Consider the following 17,623-nt stretch of genomic DNA (forward strand, 5'->3'; position numbering starts at 1 on the left):
CATAATCCCCCTTCCACATATGCTGTTAACAAACCATAAAGCAAGCAAGCTACTCCAGGGGAAAAAAAAAGGCCAAAGATAAGAATAGGCAAGATTAACGAAAAATATACAAATGTCACAGATACACAGAAAAACATCCGGTCTCATAACAACTGGAGAAAGACCAATGAAAACAGCACAACAGCACTTTTTGTCTACCATCACCCCCAATGCAGGTGACGTGGTGGTGACACACCAGTGACTACACTCCAATGATTACATGACCCCAGCCCCTCGCTAGTCTTTCCGAGGATACACTCTCTAGCCAACAATTCCACCTCCCCGCCCGGCATAGAGGTGGAGGCCAGTCGCCTGGCTTGTCCACCTCCTGGGCAGGGACCCCGGACCAGCCTGACTCAGTGGACACCTCCAGTCGCCGCTCCCCCCAGGCCTCCCTGTGCTCCCACAGGTCTACACCTCCTGCCATAGTCTCCAAACTGACGAGGCCTGGGCCTCCCACCCTTGGAGCTTCTGCCCTTCCAGGTGTCACTCTGGCCCTCTGATGTCCCCAGAATGCCTCTCACCAGGCCTGCCCTTCCCACTGATGACCACCCAGTCATACAGAGGCCAAAGGTCTGTCAATGCCTCCTCCAGGCCTATCTGTCTCCAGGTCCTGTCAACCCAGCTCCTAAAACATTCAGACTCCCCCACCCTACCCAAGCCACAGCCTGGTCCAGACCCCCATCCCCGGGCACCCGCCCAGCCTTCACAGTCCCTCTAATCCAAGCTCCCGTGGCAGCCTGAGGGGTTTCCTGAAGCCCAGCTCCATCAGCCACCCTCTGGAATGGGTTTTGCTCTCTCCCGCTGCCCCACATACAGCAAGAACTTAATAAGAATTGGCTGGTGTGAAGACAAGGCCCTCCTGGAAGCCAGGGGCCTGAGTGCCAGCCCAGACCCCAAGACCATGCCCAGGGGTGATGCTGGGATGCCTGGTATGATACCTCTGCCTGGCTCAATGTCCAGGACCACTTCCGGAATGAGGCTCAGGAAATGGCCCCCACCCCAGCCCCTGACCACTGCTCCTTCCTGGGGACCTGCTATCCACATGGGGCCTCATGGCCACCTATACCCAAATACTGGCTGGGGGCCAAGGGCTGGGGGCCAGTTCTCAGTCGGGCTGCTCACGTGATCTGACTTCCAACACAGCCAGGTGGCCACCTGGGGGACTTCTGGAAGGGCACCACCTGACTGCAGGTGACATGAGGGAAGCCAGGCCCAAAGGGGCTCCTGTCCCCCTCCGGCCCCCACCAAGGGGGTGAGGAAAGGGGGACTGTGGACACACTCAGCTAACCCCTGGGAGCCCGGTCTCTCCCTCTGCATAGGGGGCAGCCATCGGGAGACTTGGCGCTGAGCGGACGGCATGTGGACATGACGTGCTCAGCTGATGCTGGCTGCAGCCTGCCTGGGGAGGCAGCAGGCCACAGGCAGCCTCCAAATCATAAGGCCTCAGGCAGGAGGGTACAGGCAGTAGGTGGGCAAAGGTGGGCAAGACCAAAGTTCTCCCCTGAATCGGAGGCTTCCTCAAGAGGGGCTGTGAGTAGAACCTCAGGCACAGTCAAAAGAGCTACATAGCTGCAAGGGGCAGGGTCCTTCCAGCAGCGGGACCTCTGAGACTGGACGGGGGTCCCACAGGGTCAGGGCTGCGACTGGAGCTCCTGCTGGGACCAGATGGGGACGGAGGCTTCAGCCCAGAGGACCTGCAGCCCCACCGCTGCTCTGACCAGTGGCCTGACCGTGCAGGCTGGGGGGACACCTGGTTTGGCAAAGGCTCTATCCCGGCAACAAGCGCAAAACGGCAGTGTGGGTGCCACCCAGTAATGCTGCATGCCCTGAGAGTCCGACTGCTTTGGGCACCAGCACAGCCACATGCACGCCCCGAGGCACAGCCGTCTTTCCCCTCGCCCATGAGATGTGACAGGAGCTGGTCAGCAGGTGTGGCTCACACCCCCGCTTAGCCACAGAGGCAGGAGAAACGCAGCTGCAAGATGCAGTCCCCCCGCTCCCCATGACTGTTCAAACTCAACTAAAGAAAGCGCTGGAGGGGTGCACGGTAATAACCCCACTCCTGAGAGCAGGCAGGCCCCTCCATTTCCCACACTTTCATTCTGCTCTTCAAGCAGGAGAAAGTCGGTGCAGGCGGGGGCAGACAGGATGCCCAGCGGGACCTAGAGCGGGGGCTTCAGAGGGGAGCAGACGGCGAGGGGCTGGGCAAGGGGGGCCAGCACCCACACCAACCTGGGAGGTCAGGGCAGCAAGGCCTCCTCCACTCCAAGAAGCGGCACTGTCCACTGACAGTGGGCTCAGGGCCGGAGCCCCGCCCCGACTCGCCCGAGCCAGGCGCCCCGGACAACCTCACTGAGCAGCTGGGTTTCCCATCTGGATACTGGCGGGTGTGCGCGCGCACACGCAGGTCCCTTCCCCCAAGGGCTGCGCGACAGGGAGCACACGCCCAGAGCATGGGTCCCAGGAACTCCAGGAGCAGAGAGGTCCTTGGGGGTCAGGGGACATAGTGACGGGACCCTCTGGCAGGGTCACCTCTGCCCCTCGCAACGGAGCCTAGCTCCCCCCTTCCATCTGGCGGTGCCACTGGGTAAGCCAAACTGGGTGCTCACAAGCAAGCCAAGAGCAGTGGGGGAGGCAGCAGTCGGCCTTCCTCCGGGGTGCACCGTGCCCTCCACAGCAGTAACCCCCCCAACCCCAGCCGGCCGATCCAGCACACAGACTGGGAGACCAGGCCCAGCAGGATATGGGAGACATGGGATTTGCGTGTGGCATGGCAGCTGCAGCCGCCCAGGCCTAAGGGAGCCCATGGCACCTGCGCATCACTGTGTTAAGCCGCTGAAGTTCACTCAAAGCCTTCAGTCTGTTGCTGAGGAGCGAGCAGGATGCCAATGCACGGCCGCAGAGCCCTGGATTCTTAACGGTTGGCGAAGATTCCACATACAAATTCTTTGAGTTTATCCTCATTGATCCGTTCCATAAAGCTACAAGAAGGAATCCTGACACCCAGCGGATCACCAAAGCATGGTGGGGCTCTCGCCGTGCAGCCTGGAGAAGGCGCAACGCTCTCCAGCACTGCTGATACTGCTAACGGAAGCAATGCTTGTAAAACTCCTACCTAATAAACAATTTGGGACAGTCTCATATGCTTTAAAAAAAAAAATGAGAGAGAGACACACACACATGGTGTCTCCCAGTACAGGCCAAGGCCCTCTACCACTGCACACGAGCATGTGTGCCCAGAGGTGGGCTGCTGGGGCACCCACACCATCCCCGGGGTGGGGTGAGGCAGGCCAGGAGACCAGGGAAAGGCAGACAGACTCCACCCAATGTCAAGTACAATGCCCCAAGTGGGGACGGCTGTGCCATGAGAAACTTCAGTTAGACTCAAGCAGGGGCTCCTCTGAGGCTAAAGGGAGGACAGCTGTGGAATCCGTGCCTCTGAGAAGCCGGGCTGCAGGGGCCCAGAAGCAAAAGCCCTAGGCAGTCAGATGATCCAGAGACGGGGACTGGAGGACAGTGGGACACAAGGGTGAGTGCAGGCATGAGACACCCACCAGGGGCACCAGGGACAGCTCCCCAGCCAGGGCCTCAAGCAGAAGAGGAAAGAAGGAAAATCCCTACAATGTTTTTCCACATCCCATTTTCTGGAAAATCCATCATTAGCGGCAGCTGCTGGGAGCCATCTGCGGTGCCAGAAAAACCAGGGCAGGAGGAGGGAGCCGGGTCTACCTCAGTGTCCCAGCCAGCGCCCACCCTGGCAGGACACCATCATCCCTGGCCTTACTGGCCCATGGCTCTTGGCCATCCTGGGCCCAGCTAAGTCTTCTATCTTGGCCTGGCCCAGCTGCCCCCGGGAGGCTTTCCCCCTGACTGACAAAGACAGCCTCACCCCGTCATGGGTGCTGGCCACGTGCTCCCCATGCTCCCAGCCCCAGGGAGCCCCTTCTCCCCAGGACTCACCTGGGCCTGGTCAGGGCCCATGGTGCAGAGAAAGACCCTGCCCGGCAAAGCTCCTGCAGCCTGAAGGCAGAACCAGGACAAAAGCCAGGTGCACCACCACAGGCTAGGGCTGCCTGGGAACATCCGTAAGGGGCGTGCCACGGGTAACAGTGTGGCGGGGGGGACAGAGAGGACACTGGAGGAGGGGCTCTGGAGGCAGACACTGGTGGAGTCCTCACCCAGCCTCAAGGCCCTGAACAGCCACTTTTCCACATATCCATCTGCTTTTTTAAAAAAATAAATTTATTTATCTTTGGCTGCGTTGGGTCTTCGTTGCTGCGCGTGGGCTTTCTCTAGTTGCGGTGAGTGGGGCTACTCTTCGTTGCAGCGCGCGGGCTTCCCATCGTGGTGGCTTCTCTTATTGCAGAGCATGGGCTCTAGGCGCACAGGCTTCAGTAGTTGTGGCAGATGGGCTCAGTAGTTGTGGCTCGCGGGCTCTAAAGCGCAGGCTCAGTAGTTGTGGCGCATGGGCTTAGTTGCTCCACAGCATGTGGGATCTTCCCGGACCAGGGATCAAACCCGTGTACCCTGCATTAGCAGGTGGAGTCTTTTTTTTTTTTTTTTATGATTTTTTTTTTTTTTTTTTTTTTTTTTGTCTGCGTTGGGTCTTCATTGCTGTGCACGGGCTTTCTCTAGTTGTGGCGAGCAGAGGTTACTCCTTGTTGCGGTGCGCGGGCATCTCACTGCGGTGGCTTCTCCTGTTGCGGAGCATGGGCTCTAGGCACGCGGCCTTCAGTAGTTGTGGCTCACGGGCTCTAGAGCGCAGGCTCAGTAGTTGTGGCACACGGGCTTAGTTGCTCCGCAGCATGTGGGATCTTCCCGGACCAGGGCCCGAACCCATATCCCCTGCATTGGCAGGCGGATTCTTAACCTCTGTGCCACCAGGTAAGTCTCTCCATCTGCTTTTGCCGTCACTGTTCTGGGGGAATGCCAAGGCTGCTGTGGGCCAGCCCCACCCCACCCCCAGCCCCTCGGGTTTCCACTGCACCCCCCCCCCGGTGACATCATCATAGTCACTGACGCCCTGCCCCCCACTCAGGTTCCGTCTTACAAAGCGGGGCGGTGGGGAACACAGCAAGCCCAGGGAGCCACCTAAAGGAGCGCAAGGAGCCCAGCAGAGCTGGCAGAAGCAGCAGAGGCTGGCTAAGCACCACAGCGGCCAGCCCCCACTGGGAAGAGAGTCAGCACCCAAGAGGTCCTAGGCCAAGCAGGGTCCACCCTCTGGCCATGTGGACCCTCCCAGACCCCTCCAAGGCCCAAGCCAGCAACTTCCAGGGACCCCAAGGCTGGAGGGGTCAGGCCAGCTCAGGGGGAGGGGTGACCTGGGGACCACACACACCACCTGGGGACAGGCACACACCCACAACAGCACAAGACAACGTGTCACCTCCCTGGGCACCAGGGACCAGGTTAGCCCACAGCACTGGATGGAGATGGGGGCTTTCTCATACCTGGCCCGTCCCCTCTTGTTCCCTCTCCTGACCCGAGACAGGTGTGTTGGGGGAGGAGTGAAGACCCCTGTTCTGCCCCCACACCTGGGCCTTCCTTCTCCTCTTCCCACAGTGGCCAGCTGCCATTGGAGAGCCCAGTCTGCCCCCGGCACTGGGCTGCCCCAACTCCCCCGGCCTTCCAAATCAGACATCCAGCCTCCCGGGGGAGTGTGTCCTTCTGGCTCCAATCTTTCCTATTCTGAGCAGGAGCTGGGGGTGGGGGAGAACCTCTGCTTCCACCACCAAGCTGGAGGTGTCCAGCGGAAGGTGCTAAGGGGCCCCCCATCCTGTGGACAATGGTGGCTCCCCCTGTCCTCCCCACACAGGGCTCAGCCCCTGCATCCAGCCCCTGCTCACATCCTAGTTCTCGCAGAGGGGCAGGGAAGGGTGTCTCAGGGCCCAGCAGGGAGAGATGGGGAGGGGGCTGTTAGATAAACCTGAGTGGGAAGAGGTGTGTAAGGTGGAGGCCAAGGAGAGGGTCGTTTTTGAGCCCTGGGTGGCTCCAAGGGCAGTGCCTCCTAGAGCTGAGGAAACAGAGGCCACAGATAAGCCAGGACCCTGCCCTGCAGCCCCGAGCAGCCTCAGTTTCCTTCTCTGTCAAGGCAGGGGAGTGGCCAGGGTGCCTACTCCCCAGTCCAGATGCCAGGCGAGGTCTGGGGGCCAGCCGGAGCCCCCAAGGAAACATCTGCACATTCCAGACGCATATGGTCAGCAGTGGAGGCGAGCACCAGGCCCCAGCCCAGCACCCCACCCGGCGCTGGCCGCCACGCTGGAAACAGGGCTTGGGGGGGAATGGGCTCCGGAGGGGCCGCCTGCAGATGTTACGTAACCACTCTGCCCGAGCCAGCAGCTGCCTCCTCCCTCTGGCAGGACAGGACAGAGTTGCAGCAGGAGAAGGCCCCCCACTCCCCATCCGAGGCCCAGGGCTCCTGCTTCCCGCTCTCTCTGGGCTTCCAGAAATGCAGCCTCAGCTGCCCTGTCCTCTCCATGGAGGCCCCAGGGCTCCAGGGAAACAGGCTTCCTTCAGCCCAGCCACGGGGGACCCCCAACACATCCCCTCAGGAGCCAGGTTGAGGCAGAAGGGATGAGAGGCCACAGGCTGGTCCCGGCGCCCTGGGACCCCACAGGCTGGTCCAGACCCCACCCACACGCTCGGCTCCCAGTGCCCCCACTCAACGCCGCGGTAACAGCTCCTTTTGGCAGCGGGACGGGGTGGGTCAGTTTGAGTCTAGTAACCTCACTCTGTCTTCATTCCCTTCTATTTATGGTGAGAGAGGCTGGCTTCCAGGGGCGGAAATGATGATGTTTAAATTAATGAATTCAAGTTTTGGAGAGAGAGCCGATCTGAAGAAAAACATGCGGAGAGGGTGAGCTGCAGGGGTGGGCAGGGGGCAGGCTCTTGGCGCAAGGGGCATGGAGGGGCCAGCCTGAGCCACCCACCTCCATCTGGCGCCAAACTAGGGCCCAGAGAAGGGGGGTCTGGACCTCAAAGACAGGGAAAGGCCTGCGAGAGCCCCCTGGCGCCTTGTCCCAGGGCGTCGGAATAGGAGGTGGCCTGTGTTTCCCTGAGCATGTTATGGGCTCCCTCACCAGGCGTGGTCATCCCACAACTGAATCGTCACCAGGATGAGACACAGGCGTCTGGTGTGGTGACATCCCCTGCCCAGGAACCCCCTGGAACCACAGGCCGGGACAAGGAAGGGAGCCCCGAAGAGGGGCCTTCCCAGATCAGCCTACAAAGAGGCAGCTGCCGTCAGGGCATTAATAAGACCGGGGTGGGGGGGTGGCAAGGGGCTGAGAAAGAGGGGACCCTCCCAGGAGAGGGCCCAGCTTGCCCCTCCACCTGCACCTGGGGATTGGGGGCCACTCTTCAGGGCAAGGGGAAGAAAAGGACCAGTACCCAGGGACGCTGGCACCCAGGTGCTGCCTTCAGCTGGGATGTCCCTCTGCACTCTGGCCCATCACAGCCAGCCAGGGCAGGGGCTGCGCCGACCCCTTCTACAGATGGAAATGCTGAGGCTCCAGGAGGCTGCCCTCCTCACCCTGTGGTCACTCCCGAGAGTCCGCACAGTGAGGGAGAAAGGTAGCCGGGGCTCTCCCCATCCTGGCCTGGGAGCCGGCACATGGCCTCCAAAATTCCAGGGGCAGAAGCATCATCCAGCGTGGCCAGCAATCCCGTCACCCAGTCGGCCGCTGGGCACGGCCACTGGGCTACAGGGCTCAGTTTAGAGGTGCAGGATCTGGAGGTCCCAGGTGCTTTTAGCCTTGCCCAGAGCACTGGCCCTCATTCCTCACCTCAGCCAAAAGGCAAGGCTGGCTTCTGCCCCGCCTCAGGACAGAGCCCTTTCCAGGGCAGCCCCATAGGATCCCAGAGTGGACTCCAGGCCTGCTAGAACTGGGGACACACTTTGCCAGGCCTGGGCCCATGGGCACCTCAGAGGGAGAAAGAGCCCTGCCCACGGTGGCCCCCAAACGTAGCCCCCTCCCTGGTACGGGCGGCTGGGTACCACCGGGCCCTTCGGCAGAGACAGCTGCCAAGCCATAAAGAACGAGGTGTTCCGGGAAGAAAGGACGTGAGCCGCATTTTCCAGCTGCGATTGCCCGGCAGCGAGATTGAAGGCACGCGGCCTGGCCGGCCAGCACGGAGAGTGAGCCCCAGCGCACCCATCCCAGGCGGCGGCCGCCACACCAGACAGCGCGGCCAGAGCGGGGTGTTTTCATTCCAGCACTCGGTGGGCTGGGCCCGGCTGGGTTCCCGTTGTGGCGCTGGCCACCGCAGAGTGCTCCGGAAAGGAAAATGTGTGTCTCGTCCAAAATGGCTTCCTCACTTGAAACCAAACCCCAGCCGGGGTCCCCCTTGGGAGCCAGGGTCCCCACACGGCACAGGCCCCCCGGGTGGGGGGCGAAGGCGGTGGCACCGCCACCCGACCAGCTGTCACAAGACGGCAGAGCAGCCGGAGAGGAGACCGAACCTAACCTCCGAGACGGAAGCCACAGGACGGGCCTGCAGAGATCCGGGAAAGGGAGACCGAGTCTGCGCACGCTGGGCACACCTGCCCCGAAAGCGCCAGCATCGGTCAGCTCCTCAAGGGACAACACGAGGGCTGCGGTGAGCGGGGCAGCCATGGGGAGCATTGAGCAGCTCGAGTGTGCGCAGATTCCAATGGTGCCTCATCAGCTCAGGGCACAGAACAAGGTGTACACGAGAGCTCACAGCGCTGTTTATGCCTCATAACTTCACCATGTTACACATCCACACATGAAGGCATCGAACACACAAATGCATAAAACAGATAAAAACACAAGAGAAACATGCCAGGCATGATACATCCCAACAGCCACCTGGCTTTGCATTGAAGGCACCTCTGAGGCCAGACCAGAGGAGACAGGAAGGCTTCTGGACATGGGGCCTCCTGGACTGGGTGCTGAGGGGTGTGTAGGAGCCTGCCTGCCCAAGGCTCATCTGTGCGTTTCCCATCTGCTGCAGCATTTGGTCTGAGCAACACAGTCACGGGCACATGTGCACCAGCTCAGGGGCACCTCTCCTCAGGCTTTTTGTCTGCTCTGAGGCAGGGCAGGTCCTAGGGGCCCAACTCAGTGCTTGGGTATAAGGTAATGGGCTCTGAGAACACAGAGAACGGACTGGGGGGGGCCACTCTGGCAACAGTTATGACTATTGTGGCCACCATCAACCAAGTCCCGTGGGTGCACCACACACCCTCACCTCTGAGGCCCCACAACCACATAAGGTTCATCCACTCATGGTACACATTTTGCAGGTGAGGCAACTGAAACTCAGAGAGGCCGAGTGACTCAGCCAAGGTCACATAGGAAGCGGAGGAGCTGGGATGTGAACCAGGTCTGACCCAGAGCCTAAGTCCCCTACTCCTGTGTTCCTTGCCTCCCTCCTGGAACCAAATAGAAAGTCAGTGGGGAGGACTAGAGCAGGGACAGCCAAGGGAATTTCAAGGAGGGAGCTGGTGGGAAGGGCTGGGGAGGGCAGGGCCAGGCAAGCAGCTGGGGCCTGAGTCCAGAGCCCACCTGGTCCCATTCAAACATACCCCAGCCGCACTCAGGGATGCCCCCACTGTCACCTCTGTCTGCTGACGAAGCAGGTCACTGGTGCTGTACCCCAGGCCCCCGAATGCAGTTCCAGGGATATGTCCCAGAGCGTGCTGATGAAATAACCTCTCTGCCACAACCTACCAGCCACGTGACCCAACCTCTGGGAGCCTCAGTTTCCTGGTCTGTAAAATGGAACCAAGTGTGGTTCTAACCCAACTGCATTGGGGCAACACATCACAAGAAAAGGGCTCAGCATAGAGTCCCCACTCATGGCAACCGTGGAGAAGACAAGGTGGCTGCGGAAGCGGGGTGCACCCCTGGGATATTTTCTCCAGAGATTTGTTTTATAATTCACATACTATAAAGCTCACCCTTCTAAAGTTTACAATTCAGTGGTTTTTAGTATATTCTCAAGGTTGTGCAACCACCACCACCATCTAATTCCAGAACATTTTCATCCCCCCAAACAGAAACCCCACAATGCTTGCCCACAATCCCCCACCCCCATCCCCCATCCCAGCTGTAGACACTAGTCTGCTTGTGCCTACATGGATTGGCCTGTTCTGGACATTTCTTATCAGTGCAATCATGCAACATGTGGCTTTTTGTGTCTGGCTTCTTTCACTGAACATGTTTTCAAGGCTCATCCATGTTGTAGCATGTATCAGTACTTCATTCTTTTTCATGGCTGAATAATATTTCATGAACAGACCACATTCTGTGTATCTATTCATCTCGATAGACACTTGAGTTGTTTCCACCTTCCAGGTACTATGAATAATGCTGCTATGGACACTTGTGTACAAGTTTTTGTGTGGACGTAGGTTTCGTGTCTCTTGGGTGTACATACACCTGGGAGGAGAATGGCTGGGCCCTATGCTAAATCTACGCTTAGCTTAATCTTCTGAGGAGCTGCCATACTGTTTTCCAAAGTGCCGCCCCATCCTACATCCCCACCAGCCGTGCAAGAGGATTCCAATTTCTCCACGTTCTCACCAACACTCCTTATTGTCTGTCTTTTGGTGACAGCCATCCCAGTGGGTGTGAAATGGTATCTCACCGTAATTTTGATTTGCATTTCCCTGAAAGCTAGACACTGAGCATCTTTTCATGTGCTTATTGGTCATTTGTGTATCTCCTTTGGAGATTGGTCTGTTCAGATCCTTTGCCCATTTTTTAGCATTGAGTCATAAGGGTTTTTATGTATTCTAGCTACAAGTCCTTCATCAGATAGATGGTTTGCATATGTTTTCCCCACCCTGCAGTCGTTTTGCAGGTGTGTTCACCCTCCTGGATGGTGGCTGTCCTCACTGCTCCCAGCTACTGCCTGGCTCCTGAGGGTTACTGGCACTGGGAATGCTCTGGTGTTGGTCCCTTCATGTCCCCAGGTGTCACAGATGAAGCTGAAGCCTCCCCATTCACCTGCCTGACCTGCCAGGGGACCTCATACAGAAGGCAGTGTGTGCCCTCTTGTCCACAGTTCAGACAAATCTGCAGTCTGTGTCTTACCACAAAACTAATGTTACATGTGCACTTAGTCTGCATTTCCAAGTGCCAGCTATCATATGCAGCTCAGGGAATGTGAGGGTGAGACCAGCTCGGTACGCAGGACACCCAGGGCCTCCTGTAACCCACTGTCTCCACGCCCCAGCTAGTGTTCTTTCTAGAAGATGCCAATCATGACGCTTCTCTCCTGGGTCCTTCAATGGGGGAGCAGCTGCCCCCCTGCTCTCTTGATAGAGTCCCCACCTCCCACCCCTCCATCACCTGGCACCTCTGAGACTCTACCAGGCTGTCCCCTCTATCTGGGACGCTCTCTCCCAGCCTCTGCGTGACTCCTGCGTGAGCACTGAGTCTTGGCTTCGATGTCACCTACACTGGGGATCCTTCCAGGCAGCCCCTCCGAAACGGCCTCCTCCCCATCATCTGTCTTTTGGTTTAACACTGGCTCCGCTGTCATAAAAGCCTGAGACGTGGGCCTTGGAGACCCCTGGCACAGGGCCAGGCACACAGCAGCCAGGCCCTCCCTCTGGTGAGGGCTCAGAGACAGGCCCCTCCGCTGCCCCGCCAGCCCTCAAGGCAGCCACGTGCATGACACCTGCAGTCTAACACATTACACACACGCCAGGCCCACGCCAAGCCCAGGGGTCTATTCCCCGATGTCCACTTTCCCTCACACCCATGTCCTATGCAGGCCCCGGGGGCTGAGTCTCCCAGAGACTCCCCTATTATTTAGGGGCACAGGCGAGGAAGGGCAAGGCCCTGGGTGCCCCCAGCCAATGGAAGACCCTAAGGCCCCAAAATTTTAATCAGCGAACCAAGTGCCTATTGAGTCCCTGCTCTGAGCCTAGCCCTAGACCCAAACATTCACAAGACAGTACGAGGCCCACTTTGGGCCCCTGGCCAAAATTAGCAGCTCACATCAAATGAAAAGCTGTCGGCCAAAAGCAACCACACCTGAAAATGATTGACAGCACCTGGAGCAGTGTTGTCACATCTAGAACTCTCTATGCCGTCCCGTCCAACACGGTAGCCCACTGGCTCTGTGGCTCGAGCACTTGAAATGTGGCTCACCATACAACACAGCTCTGGACCCGACCATCAATGTACAGGAAGAACACCAAGGGCAGAGGGACACACAGAGACACAATCCAAAAGCCAGGTGCCGTCAGAGCCGGTTTCTTCAATAAATCGCACAAGAGGAAACTGATGGAAGGAAAGCCTACACATCCACAGAGATTTAAAAGACATCAACTAACCGCACTGCCACTGCGTGGACCTTACTTGGGTCCTAATTCAATCTACTAAAAAAACTGAGACAACCACAAATTTGAACACACTGGACATGCAAAGTTATCAGGGAATTATGCACTGTTTTAGGTGTGATCGAGGTGTCACCATACATTCCAAAATGCTTACAGATCAAAAGTAGGATGGCTGGAATTTGCTTCCAAAATGGGGTGGGGTGGGGTGGAGGTGTGGAGGGGCAGGCCAGGCCACAGGGCAGTGGGTCCATGAGGTTCATCACACTATTCCTCCCACTTTTGTGTATGTTCAAACTCTCCAGGATAAAAGCTTTAAAAATAGGAGAGCAACAAGATTTTACTGAGTAACGTCATCTTTTTCAGGCTGTCATTTCCCAGCAGCATCACTTAACCCAAGAAAGGCTGCGGTCTCAGAACCCTGGGCCATCCTGCATGCCGAGGCCCAGGGGCCCCGAATCCCCCACCAGCCAGCCCCTGTCCTCCCACCCAAGTCTGGACACAGCTGTCCTACCGCACCTCAGGCTGGCCAAGGAGTCTCAAATGGAGGGGTGGCTGCGAGACACTGATGACAGAGACGCCAGGCCTGAGCCCGCTAGAGGAGGCTGCTGGTGACACCCAGGGGGCAGGGGTACTGGGGCCCCTGGACACGCACACCCTCACCCGGGAGGCTCCCTGGCATCTCTGAGCTCAGCCCTGCTCCCTTGGAGAAGAGAAGGCTCACCCATCTCCTGCTCCCTGAGGAGGGGGTTTGCAGGGTGGACAGGCAGAATGGCTGGGGCAGCCCACAGAGCACAGATGGTGGCCTGAGGGACTGGGGTGAGGGGGCCTTAACATTTGCACCCAAGGGCCCAGTTTACCATTTTGCACCCAGTCCTCTGGAAATCTCCCAGAGGCAGCTTCAGAGTGTCAACAAGAACATGAAGTCTCCTCTATTCCCCATCCCCCTCCTCCCAGAGTTCCATCATCGCATGCTGCAGGGTCAGCAACCCTGGGAATCCTGCCGGCTCAGGCCAGGCCACCAGCTCCCTGGACCTCCAAAACCCAAGACCAGAGCCTAAGGGGACACATGCAAGGCAACAGGCTCAGGCTCTGTTGCTATGCCTGGGAGCCTGCACCCTGCTGCAGGCCCCTGGCCAAGCTACCAGTACCGTTTATTTCCTGGACAGCTCCTGGAGGCCAGCACGCCGCCAGGTGATGAGGAAGCGGGAATAACCAGCAGGAGCTGGGGCCTGACCCCCCAGCAGCTCTCAGCCCACGAGAGACGTATGTAACCTTATTCACAGCATTGAGAAACAAGGAGTGGGGTGGATCCAAAACGACTGTGTGGTCACTGGCTGCAGGCCGGAAGCCCACCTCCACAGAGACAGCCGTGATGGCAAACACTTAAGCTGGCAGGGAGCAAGATGACAGCATGGCCCCATAGCTCCCAGCCGCTGCCGCTGGAGAACCTGGTTGCCCCCAACCCCCAGCCCCAACCCCCAGCAAAGCCCCAAGGAAGACCCGTCCAGGAGAAGCACCCACCCCTGCCCCACCCGCCAACATCCAAACTCATCTGAACACTGACCATGAGGGTCCCCCTGATAAAAGGTGGCCACACACTGGAGTCACCCAGGGAACATTACAAAACCAAATCCCAGGTTTAATAAGCCTGGGAATGTTAAACTCCCACCAAGGGATTCCAGCATGCAGCCAGGGAGTGATGGAGTCCTGGCTTAGGTGTCTGGAAGTACCCAAACGGGGCTGGAGGGATGTGGATAAGCAGGCCCTGAGCCTGTCCCCATCTCTGGGGACAACCATCTGAAAATCTCAGTCCCCTGAATCCCTTTCAATCCAACCCTCAGCTCCTCACAGTCAAACCCTGCCTCTGCCATGTACTGGCTGTTACTTGCTACTTGTGCTTGGACAAATCACATCACCATCACCTCTGGGCTGTTTTCTCATCTGTAAAATGGGCATCTTCACTGTACCTCACCTCAGAGGGTTAGGATGAGGGTTATGTGTGACAATTCACAACCAGAGCTTGGCACAGGGCCGGGCTGGAGGCAAGCTCTCCATAAAGACTGCCTGTTATTATTTCTGCCAAAATGCAAACCTGACAATGGCTTTTCGGCGTTTTAAACCCCTTCATGGCCATGCTACACCTCTACTGTTGCCAGGATAACATCAGAACGCTAAACTGCACAAATGAGGCCCTTCATGACGCCAGCCCACCACCCATCCTGCTCCCACTCCCTCACACTACCCCTTCCCCCACACAGTTGCCACACTGGAGGTGTACCCCTACACCCACGTTCGACCAAGTCCAGCCTCCAGGCCTTTGCACACATGGTTCCCTCCTCCCTTCCCCTAAACCCACCTTCCTGCCCCTCAAGTAACAGGCCAATTCTTACACATCCATCAAATTCTTGTCCACCCCCTCCGGAGAGCCTTCCCTGTCATCCCAGATAGAGCTCTCCACCTCCTAGCTTCCTACTCCTGGGCTCCCAAGTGCTGGGTATGCCCCCAGGCCAAGCCGCATCCTATTAGTCTCTAATTAGCGTTTAAGTGTTTTTCAGAGACCTTCCCGCCCCGCCTCCGCACGATGCTACAGGCCCCCAGTCAGCTGGCGTTAGCGGAGCCCCACCGGGTGGTGCGATGTCTCCGCCTGCACAGAATCCGGTATTTTCCTATTTCCCTCTGGCTGAAGCCAGGCGGGCTGAGAGCCGGCCCCGGTCCCAGGTTTTCCTTATTTAGTCGGGCCGACCTCACTGCGCTGGAGCCTCGCCCTGGGAGAGGCCTGGCCCGCACTCCGTTTCCCCTTCTAGAGGCCGGGGACGCGCCCACGCCCTGTGAGGCCCGCCAGGCCAGCGGCCTGCCCGGCCGGCCTCTCCCCGAAGGGTGCAGGCGCCCCGCGCCCCGCCGGGCCCCGGCCGCCGCCAGTCCTTGCGCCCGCCGGGCGCCATGGCAACCGCCCGGCCCGCGTCGCGAGCGGCGGGTTACTCACAGCGCTGTGGCGTCCACGGGGATGCGCAGCGCGGGCCCGAGCGTCCGCAGTCCGCGGCCGGAGCAGTTGACGCGGCAGGCGGCGCCGGGCGCCGGGCCGCAGAGGCAGGGGGGCGCGCACGGTCCGCAGCCGCGCCCGGGGACCCCCGCCAGCGCCCCGAGCCACAGGCCCAGGCCCAAGGCGAGCGCCAGGCGGGCGGGCGCGGCGGGCGGCATCGTCAGGGCAGCGCAAGCATGGCCCCGGCCCGGTCCCGAGGCCCCGAGCCCGCCCGGCCTCGGAGGCCTCGGCTCAGGCTGGGCCCGCGCACGGCATGGCTGGGCACGGGAGGGGGATCTGGCGGCGGCCGCGGCCTGTCTGCCTGCGCGACGCCCGCTCGGCACCCTAGCCCGGCTCTGGGTCCACGGCCGTCCGCTCGCGCGCTGGCGCTGCAGTGCGGGCCGGCCGCCGGCTCCTCCTCCTCCCGGCGCGGCGCGGGGCGGGGGCGCCCTTAGGCCCCGCCCCCTGCTCGGCCCTGTTGGGCGCGGCGAGGGGCGAGCGCCAGGGCGGAGCGCCCCAAAGCTCCGCCTTTCGTTCTGCAGCGTGGGGGCCGGTGGGGCGGGGCTAGATGGGCGGGGCGTCTGGAGCTCCTCCCTTCGCACCAAGCAGTGGGCCGGGCCTCGGGCTCTGCTCCCCAGGGAGCGGCGGCCTAGGTCTGCGCTCTTCCACCTCCACGCCGCGTGTGCGCCTCCCAGACCTCACTCAGCGCCAGAGCAGTCACAACACTGAAAACACCAGACGGTACCTCCGAGCGACCGTTAACGCGCGCTCATGCACTCCCAGCGCCTCTGTCCATCTCCGCCACCGCGGTTTCCAGAACGCCTGGCACACAGTAGGCACTCACTATATGCGCATCGCCTCCTCTCGTGGAGTTACCAGGGCGCCGGCGAGGAGTGGCGGCTAGCTCTCGCTGTCACGGTGGTGACGCCCAAGTTGGGCCTCACCTGGGCGGTGAAGTTCAGCATCCCGGCCTCCCGCCGGCCGCTGGGCATGAGGCTGCGCTCTGCGAGCCTGGAAGCCCGCGTCCTACCGCTCCGGCCGCAGTTTGCCCGCTCTTTCTTTTCACGGCGCGATGTACGCCGTGCTGTGACTCTGCCAAGGGAGATTTTGTTCCTCTGTGTGCTCAGGATTTAATTACGAAACTAACGCACGTGGTGGGAAGAATCCAAGCCGAACAACATGGATGAACCCTGAAAACATGCTAGAAGCTAGACAAAAAGGACCACATATTATATGATTCCCTTTATTTAAAAATGTCCAAAACAGGCAAATCCATAAAGACAAGTATATTAGTGGCTCCTGGGGCTGGAGGGAGGGGGAATGGGTAGTGACTGCTAATGGGTGTGGGGTTCCTTTTGGGGATGATGAGAATCTTCTGGAATTAGATAGTGGTGATGATTGCACAGCCTTGTAAATATACTAAAATCACTGAATTGTACTCCTAAAAGGGTGAATTTTATGGTATGTGAATTATATCTCAACTTTTAAAATAATGAAGAAATAATAAAATTGTTCGACCATTGGGCCACGAGTGGATACCTGACCCAAGCTGGTCAGTTGAGTCCCTCCCCCAGAGCCTGGACAGAGTGGTCACAGGGAGGGGGTCCCCAGACCCCCATGTGAGCAAGGCCTCTGTACCACTGTCTGGAGACTTGGTATCAGGCTGCATCCTGAGACTTCCCAGCTTCCTCTCTGTGCTCTGTCTCTGCTTAAGCTAGTTGGAAACCTCAACTAAACCCATAGGTGCTGGGCCATGTCCTGCTGCCACTTGCTGGGGGAGTCCAAGCAGGACCACTGTGGGGCACACTGAAGCTCTGCTATTCACCTGGGCATGAAGCAGTACCCAGATGCCTCCCTTTCTCATCTGGGTAATGAGAATAGTAAACCTACGTTTTAGGGCTGGGGGAAGATCACATCAGCTCAGAGTCAGCTCCCAGGAAAGACCCAAAGAAGAACAGTTCCCCAGCACAGGCACGGGCCAGGGATGAACAGGGAACAGCCTGCCATGTCTCACAGGTCAAACGACCCAGGAGCAGACAGAGGATCTCCAGCCTGTGGCCTGGGGTAGGGGAAGGGGATGGTCCTGCTCCAGCAGCTGTGGTCCATTCTCAAGACTCAGTTCTCACAACCCCCTTTGTCTCCAAATCAGTATCTTGGAGCAGTTTGGGGGAGGGACTTAAGTAAGACATGAGGAGGAACTTCCATCCTAACAGGGAGGGATTATGAAGCCTGCAAACCTTTTG

General features: G+C 59.0%; 1 protein-coding gene across 5 annotated transcripts in view; it reads right to left on the reverse strand.

Moving 5' to 3' along the window:
- PKD1 (polycystin 1, transient receptor potential channel interacting) overlaps positions 1-15,811 on the reverse strand; it is a 48,009-nt gene extending 32,198 nt beyond the window's left edge. For 2 of the 5 annotated variants that reach the window (XM_082360371.1, XM_082360370.1), the window contains exon 1: positions 15,345-15,810. In XM_082360371.1, coding sequence (XP_082216497.1) covers positions 15,345-15,559 — 215 coding nt within the window. In that variant the 5' untranslated portion in view covers positions 15,560-15,810. Of the gene's footprint in view, positions 1-15,344 lie in introns of all 5 variants that reach the window. The other 3 variants (XM_082360372.1, XM_082360373.1, XM_082360369.1) reach the window with 2 other exon arrangements.
- Between the last annotated feature and the right edge of the window lie 1,812 nt (positions 15,812-17,623).

This window comes from Balaenoptera borealis (assembly GCF_965194805.1).
Source record: "Balaenoptera borealis genome assembly, chromosome: 16".
Taxonomy (NCBI): Eukaryota; Metazoa; Chordata; class Mammalia; order Artiodactyla; family Balaenopteridae; genus Balaenoptera; species Balaenoptera borealis.